Source organism: Nematolebias whitei, chromosome 21 (assembly GCF_014905685.2).
Source record: "Nematolebias whitei isolate Nwh7 chromosome 21, NemWhi1, whole genome shotgun sequence".
Classification (NCBI taxonomy): Eukaryota; Metazoa; Chordata; class Actinopteri; order Cyprinodontiformes; family Rivulidae; genus Nematolebias; species Nematolebias whitei.
The window spans coordinates 21,726,930-21,735,378 of NC_056518.1; the positions used below are offsets into that span (position 1 = coordinate 21,726,930).

An 8,449-nucleotide genomic window follows, 5' to 3' on the forward strand; every position below is an offset into this window, starting at 1 on the left:
TCAGCTTTTGTTTTAAAGTTGTGCGCTCAAATGTAGTGTGTTCTGAATTTCTTTTTAGGCTCTTAAGTTCAGAGAGATGGTTTGTTTTCATAAAACTTGCAGTTTCTCTTATTCCCCCAGTAAACAGATGTCCTGAAACCATTATTGTAATTTCATAGGACTTTAATAGTATTTGTAAAACTTCTTTACAATGCCAATTAGCAACTAATGTTACTACTCTTGGATTAACCTTTAGATGTTTTACACAAAACCCGTTTAAAATATTGGCTGCTGTTGTGTGTCCTCCAGGCAATGAGCATAGAAGGCCAAGACTCGATCTTTGGGCAGGAAAACTCTGCACAGAACAGCAGCCAGCCGCAGCTTCCTGAACCAGAGAACAAGATAGATGACTCCATAGACAACCAACAGCAGGTATTTGTGGACTATATGTACTTTTTGAGCAACATTACTGCTGCCAGATTTGATAATCTCTTGTAATTAACGTTGACCTTTTTTTTAATATAGGATATGGACCTGGACGAGGGTCCTGATGGAATGGAAGAGGAGATCTTTGAACTGGAGGAGAAGGAAACGACAACGACACGGTCCAGAACACGTTCTAGATCACGCTCAAGGTCAATTCTTTATTTATTTATTTTTATTCTTACTCTTCGTGACTGTTTTTTTCCCCTTCCCATCCTTAAAGACTAATGATAATTACAATAGTACCTCTGTAGAGCCAAGAAATACGAGACCTTTTAATGCAGCACATAATGATTACGCAGTGGTGTCACCATTATATCTGGATTGTGTCATGAAGTATGTATTAAACCAAGAACAAACGTATTAAAAATTTTAAACTGAGTCACTTATTTGCTTTTTTCAAGCTTTAAATTTCAGATTGGTGTTTTAAGTATTGAGCAGTCACGCACTTTGAAAACTGATTTAAATGCTTTAAAGGAGCTGACTGGTTAATTTTAAAGAGAACAAAAAAATTTGTTCCAAGAAAAGTTTCCAATTATTTTATTTCTTTTTTTTGTAGATCTCCCAAGCGAAGAAGGTCCAGGTCTCGCTCTGGCTCACGAAAACGTAAGCATCGCAAGCGATCACGCTCACGCTCCAGAGATCGCAAGAGGAAGACGTCACGGTCTTACTCAAGTGAAAGGCTTGCCAGAGAACGGGAGAAGGAGCGTCAGAAGAAAGGATTACCTCTTATACGTTCCAAGACTCTAAGTGGTAAGAGGAAGTCACTTTTACTCGTTAAATTTTTTCATTTTTAATTTTGTATCTAATTTTACTGATGGGTCATGCTTTTCATCCTTTCTTTTACCTACCTAGTGTGCAGTACAACTCTGTGGGTGGGGCAGGTGGACAAAAAGGCCACTCAGCAAGACCTCACAAATCTGTTTGAAGAGTTTGGCCAGATCGAGTCCATCAATGTAAGTAGACCTTGGTCCTGGTTAATACGCTGATGTCATTGCAGCATATCAGTCTGTTCTTTGATGTCCAAACTGAATTTAATTTACCTACATTTTAATATTACTGATGGACTGTTTTGACTATGTTTCTCTATAGTTCACAAATTCTGATTTTCTTAGCCATATGTGTTTTTTTGTTGTTGTTTTTCTCACCAGTAATAAAATAATGTTGATGTTATGTAGTATGGTCATATATTATTGTTTAACCTTCTCCTTCTATGTTATTTGAATTGTCTGTCTGCAGATGATCCCTCCCAGAGGCTGTGCCTACATCTGTATGGTCCACAGACAGGATGCATACCGTGCACTCCAGAAGCTTAGTACCGGCTCTTTTAAGATTGGATCCAAGATCATCAAGGTCCCCTTTCCTTTCCAATTTAATTCATTGTTGACCCAATCTCTTTAATGTATTCTCTAATTAAATTTGTCCATTGACCTCTAGTAGTAAAAGTCTAACTTTCTAAACCTCTTTTTACGCTGAAAGAAAATTATTTTTAAAAGGCTGTGTTGTGACCTTTGTGTGTCTGTTTGATTTAGATTGCATGGGCTCTGAACAAAGGTGTAAAGCAAGAGTACAAGCAGTTTTGGGATGCAGACCTGGGTGTCACCTACATACCATGGGAAAAGGTCAAAGTAGATGACCTGGATGACTTTGCTGAAGGGGGAATCATTGACCAGGAAACCGTCAATGATGGTAAAAACAAGTTTTTTTAAACATAAACAGTCAAGTGATTTGGTAGCACTCCTTGTTTAAAATAGCAAATCTTAAAAGTACAACCATCCCAATAAGCACTTCATGGGATTTTAGGTACAGAATTTGTTTCATGGTTTATTCCTTTTAATTGTTTGCAAAAATATAGTTTGTTGTTGTTGTTGTTGTTGTTGTTGTTGTTGTTGTTGTTGTACAAATGTTTCCAAAAGCACAATTTACATTAAGAGCCAGAAAAAAGAAGAAAAAAAATATTGTGATTATAAAGTTTATTTTTTCTTTATAACTTCAGAGTGGGAAACTCCTAAGAGTTCTGAACCAGCCAAGGAAGTTGCAAGTCAGCCAGTAAGCACTGAGGCTACAGTGGTATCCAATACACAGACTGAGACCTACAGCCATCAGGTCACTATGATGCCTGTACAGGTACACAAGAGCCTCTGTTGTACTCTATGGGAATAACTGTAAACAGCAAGGCTGAAGAATATGTTGCCTGGGTTGCTGTAATGTCAAATATTTTACATTTTCTTTAATACATTCATGTGTGTGTGTAAGACTTAACCTAAAGTTGTTGTTGTTGTTTTTTTTACACTATTATTCAGCTACCGATGGCTCAGGCAGTTCCCAGCGCAGTAGGGTTGGTGCCTCCTTCGTTTCCTGTTGCAATGACCATACCTCCTCCAGGCTACGGGCCACCACCACCGTTCATAAGGCCTGCATTTAATGCCTCACAGCCTCCACCAGGTAAGTACACATACTGTAAAGTAGGAATGTGCGATATGGCATAAAATTCATATCACAATATGTATTGTGAAGGGTGGCGATAACGATATATATCACAATATGCTTTTGGTCTAAAACTTGCAATAGGAATGAAAAATAAAGCACAGGGTGTCCTTTTGCCATCATTTATTTTGAATTAAGAAAATGCCACTACTAGGTCCAGAGAGTTTTTAAATAATAAACAAATCAAGTATTAGGCTTCTTCCTTGTGCAAAACATTGCAAAATTTATCCAATGTAGTTTTAGCCATATGTTTTAAACAAAAGAATATGTTGTTAACTCTTAACAGTTTCCAGTATTCTCACTTAAAAAATGAACAGCAACAGAGCAGCAAGTGCACGCTGAAAACACTTCACCCTCCAACCCTCTAGTGGGCGTCTCCTTCCGCTTTAAGGAGAGCTGACACAAAATGAGCCTGTGGCTTTAACCAGAGGGTCTCGCAGTAAAATCACACAACACTGCGTTCTTTTCACAGATCAGAGAGCAGGTTTATCTCAAGCTGACCAACGCTTACTTTAACTTTCGACAGGAAAAAAAATCCTTTCGACGGAACACGGCGTTTTGCGCATGCATCCGAATACGACAACACTACGGCAAGCCGGCCATAGTTTGCTTGTATCTTCGCTACTTAGCTCTCGAAGAAAAGATTTTAACACCACTTAGGCACAGTTTTCAACTTTAAAAAAAGTAACGATTAAACTGACAACTCTGATTTTACATCAGACACAGCATTACTGTGGTTAGCCGGTAGAAGACTGATCTCTATCGTAGGCTAAATTTCTATCGTTTCTACCGTGTACCGTATATATCGCGCATTCCTACTGTAAAGGTAAATATAAAATCTGATGTGCATACATTTTCTATCTCACTCTTTTTTTCCTCTGTTTCATAGGTTTTTTGCAGGCCCAACATACAGCAGGAATGGCCTCAGCAACTGCATGTAAGATATTTGTCAGCTCCCTTTATGACTCTTTATGTTTATGAAATACCATTTTACCTTTTGTAATAATTTGTTTGTTGTTGCTCATCTGTAGCTTTAGTGCAGCCACCTGTGTCCACCAGCCAAGAAGCTGTCAAAGAGGCACCATTCAGCAGTATGCGTCCTCCAACAAGCACTATCCCTGGCAGCTTCATGCCCTCAGCCATCCCTGGACCTGGCATTTTTCCCCCAGTGGGAGTCCAGACTCAGCAAGCTAACAATGAGAAAATTCCACAGTCTACAAATGGTATGGGTGCTGCAGCAGAGCTCGCACTACAAGGTGATTCATGTTTGATTGTGTTTAAGCACCTGGTTTTGTTTTTCTCCACTGAGAAGACTTTTAACATTTATTTCTGTTATGTTTTGTTCTCAGGCATGCAGAATGCAGTCCGTAGTGGGATGGGCCTGCTTGGCATCCACCCTACAGCTTCCCTCACACATCCACTGCATCAGTCTGGGATGAGTGGTCAGAGGATGCCTGGGTTGTTGCCCCTGGATGTGCGACCTAATCTCCTTCAACAAGGGGCTGCTGCCCGCTTTCCACTCCTTATGCAGCAGGGTCCTGCCCATCTTGACAGTTCCCTCCATGCTCAGGCCCGCCCCAGGGCCCCCTTTCCTCATATGGACCTCTTCAACAGGACCCCCAACCTTACCAGTGAAAATGTATCCAAAACAGAAGATGAGTCTTCATCTGGGGCTGATGAGGGTAAAGACCAAGACTACCGCTTCCCACCAATAGAAAAGCAGAGTACAGGCCTACTGCGGACCCCCCCGCCAGAACACAGGGAGCCCCTTGTAGGTGCTGGAGGTCCGGGAGGAGGAAGACCTCCTTTGCTTCAGACCCCAGGAACTCAGCCAGGCAGATCCAGCTTGGTGGGACGTTTGCATGCTCTTGCAGGCTTTACTCCTGATAACCGCTGGAACCAAACCAAAGGAGACTTTGATGAGCGAGGCGGAATGCGAGGAGGACCACATGCCTCAGGTGGTCCAAAAGGTTTTCAGGATGAACGCCCCTCCCCTGGGCAGAACTTCTCCAGTCGTTTCGACAACCGTCCCGGAGTAACAGGTGGAGCTGGACCTGTTGGGGGCCCACAACCGTGGAACCGCGGAGGTGGTGCTACAGCTCCTTTCAGCAATGAACTTCACAAAGACCTGGATGACCGAAGACGTCCATGGGAGAGACAAAGAGACAGAGATGAAAGAGATGTTGACTTTAGAAGAGACATAAATGGTAACCGTCAAAGCCGCGAGAGAGAGCGAGAAAGGGATCGAGGACGAGAACACACCAGAGAACATGAGCGTGGTGAGAGTGACAAAGAGAAGGAGCGTGAGCGTGGAGGTTGGACGCCTCTTCTTCCTCTCCCTACACCACTTCTTCCCACTCCTCCTATTAATCCCAACTTAACGTTAAATCAAGGTAAACTACTTGTTCCTCTGAAATTTAATCCCCAGATTCAGCCACGATTCCAGTCTCCACTTTTCTCTCAAAGTCAGGCCAAATCTCCCCTCCTGGGTCTGAAACATCCTCTCCCTCTGGCTCAAATGAGGTCTCCTCCCCCATCACAGAACCAAGCACCTGCTCCTGAGCCTCAGTCTAAAACCCCAGATCTTGCTGAAACACCTCGGGCACAGTCAGCTCGTTCCCCCCGCCCATTATCTGACAGCCCAGGTCAGAGTACATTAACTGAGCCTCCTACTCAGCCTGAGCCAAAACCAGAAACCCCAGCTCAAATTCAGTCACCACCTCAGACCACCACTTGTCCTGACACTATGACCCAAAGTCCTCACTCACTTTTGGCTGTCACACAAGCTGATGCCCCCACTGAAGATTCAACTTCCTCTGTGGAAAAGCAGGAAGAGCCACAGAAGGATGAGGACGGGTCACAAGAAAAGAGATCCTCTACGCCACAACCTGAGTGGGTCAATGGACCCGAGAAGGACCGTGTCAATGTGGCTGAGCTCGCATCAGACCCTGAACATCGTTCTTCGCTCTTTGAAAGTGACACTGAGCCGAAGCAGGAGCAAGTGTCATCTCCTAAGGACCTAAACAATGAACAGAAGGAGCCCATGGAGGAAGCTCAGAGTCAGCCAGTGGTAGACACTGTCACAGACACTGAGGGGACATAATCATCACTCAGTAGGTAAAAGATCATTTTGTAAAGTTGTCTCTTCTTCTCTGTACTCATGTCAGCAAACTACCACCCCAACACGGGACATGACGAACATTGACCCACACCAGTTGTTGTCTGATAACCAACAACAAATGATTTTATCTCTTACAAATAACCGTGTACTTAAATAGGAGGCTTTATGGATAGAAGATTTTGTTTGTATTTTATTTCGTTTTTCCTTTTTTAAGTTGTAAAACCACACCACCCCTTTTAATTAATATAAGCTTGGGAAGTTTTATTGAATTGTCTGCCAACATGTTTCAGTTGTATTTGGGGAAATTTAGCTTCAACCTTCCTATGGAAGAAAGCGAGGAATCCTGGCTGTTCGATGATAAATTGACTGCAAAAAAAATGTGATACTTGAAAACAGCAGCTGCTCGCCAATTTCTTCTGTCTCCTCTCTTCTTTTAAAATATACTGCAAAGTTTTGCAACAATTGCTTTTATTCTGTTTCTACGCAGAACAAACAGCCTACATGCAGTCACACCAGAGCAGCTGCTTTAGATTGGAAAATAAAATTGCATTGCAATAAAAAAAACGTCAAACTGTTGTTTCTACTAAATTAAGAACGGTCTGAAATTTGTTTCTAATAACACCATGAACACAAATTACATTTAAATACTAACGAGGTAAAAAAAAAAAAACATGCAAAATAATGAACAGAAGGATGTTCTGATGTTGGGTACATAATGTTTTAGTTTGAAATAAACATGCTTTGTTTAAAACATGCTTTAGCAGTTTCCTGACCAAGCACCAGTGGAAAACAAAGACTGCTTTACTTTTCAGACTCGTACACACTGTGTGCTGTCACTTCAGTCGATTTGATGATCTCAAGTTGCTGCTATACCATCTATCTACAGAGCACTTTGTTGGATGCAACCGTGGGACTTGTAGTTTCTAGCTTCTGATGACTTCAGCCTGTATGTTGGCCTAAGCTTTTGCTGGGTGACTGGTGATGATAGCATTGTGCCTTTTTTGAATGGATTTGTCGTTCACGATGCTATCCAACACTTCTGTGTGACGTACACCAGACTGTGCGTGCAACTCAGTTTCAGAGGGCTCTCTGGAGAGAATGCTACCTGCACAGAACTGACATACCTACTGATTGAATGATAGCTGCACAGTTTGTATCGCACTCTCCTAAAGGAGAACATGTTCTCCATCAGACTGTGCATGCGGGCCTGTAGCCATGTTTTAACCTTTCTGTCTCTCTTCTTCGTTTCATACTTGTAGTGGTTTTCTGTTGAAACATACTACCAGAAATCTATAGTCTGCTGTTCTCTCAGAGCAAATGTCTACTACAGGAGTTGTGATGTTGAATAAAAGTTGAAGGTGCATCAGATATGTTGAACTTGTTATTGTCATATATTCTAATTCAGGCTGAACAAATGACTTCCTTCACACACAACAGTCCAATTTGAAGCTGAAGACAAGGAAACGGTTACACCAGACACATATAAAACCTTGCACGGTAGTTTAAAGGGACATGCCTGTCAAAAATGCCAAATTTGAAGCTTATGATAAAAAATAATTTGAGCTCTAGACATATGGTACAATCAAATATTCAAAAAATGCATAAATTACTACTTATTGTCTTTAAACATTTTGACTAGGCTTTATTTGAAAATGCCACAAATGATAAGAGACATTGTTAAAGACTTAAACAAGACAAATGCACTGCAACATCCATTCATTCAAACTTTATTGAGAAGAGCCAATTAAAGAAAATGGTATTTAAAAAAAAACAACAGATAAGTTGCAAAGCGACGTAGAATACTTAAAACAGGAACATGTCTGCTTTGGTTTTTGCCAGGAACTTAACAGATCTTTGAAGCTACTTAGAGAGGTCATGGTCAAGAGCATCAGATCTTTTTGCAAGATATTCCAGGAAACAGGAGCGGAGTAGGAGAAGACCATTTTTGCCTAGTTCAGCCCGCACTGAGGAAACACTGCATGTAATAATGTCCTGAGAGCGCACGTTGTAGCTGCACTCACAAAGTGACATGTAGGAGGAGATGTATGAAGGCAACAGACCAAGAAGTGATTTAAAGATAAAAATGTACCAGTGAGAGAGTGCGTGAAGTTAATGGTGTCTAGTTAACCAGTGAATACAGGGTGCAATGGTGGGTACAGTAGTTCCAACCAGTTATAAATCTTAGCGCACAATGATAGACAGCATCCAACATCTGCAGGGTGCTTGTAGGAGCGTTCATATAAATAATGTCACCGAAGGAAAGTCACTGTTACAAGGCGTTTCCTAGCATTCAGAGTTAGACAGGATCTATTTCTGAAAATGAAACCCAATTTAACTTTCAGATTCCTTACCAAGTTTTCCACGTAGTGCTTAAAAGAG

The 8,449-nt window shown here is 41.5% G+C and overlaps 1 protein-coding gene across 2 annotated transcripts in view; it reads left to right on the top strand.

Moving 5' to 3' along the window:
• scaf8 (SR-related CTD-associated factor 8) overlaps positions 1–7,031 on the top strand; it is a 30,152-nt gene extending 23,121 nt beyond the window's left edge. The window contains exons 10-21 of one of the 2 annotated variants that reach the window (XM_037695518.1): positions 289–411; positions 505–614; positions 1,022–1,215; positions 1,318–1,418; positions 1,702–1,815; positions 1,995–2,151; positions 2,459–2,589; positions 2,766–2,907; positions 3,839–3,886; positions 3,981–4,205; positions 4,299–6,066; positions 6,883–7,031. In XM_037695518.1, coding sequence (XP_037551446.1) covers positions 289–411; positions 505–614; positions 1,022–1,215; positions 1,318–1,418; positions 1,702–1,815; positions 1,995–2,151; positions 2,459–2,589; positions 2,766–2,907; positions 3,839–3,886; positions 3,981–4,205; positions 4,299–6,052 — 3,099 coding nt within the window. In that variant the 3' untranslated portion in view covers positions 6,053–6,066; positions 6,883–7,031. Of the gene's footprint in view, positions 1–288; positions 412–504; positions 615–1,021; positions 1,216–1,317; positions 1,419–1,701; positions 1,816–1,994; positions 2,152–2,458; positions 2,590–2,765; positions 2,908–3,838; positions 3,887–3,980; positions 4,206–4,298; positions 6,745–6,882 lie in introns of those variants that run through there. The other variant, XM_037695517.1, reaches the window with a different exon arrangement.
• Positions 7,032–8,449: the final 1,418 nt, after the last annotated feature.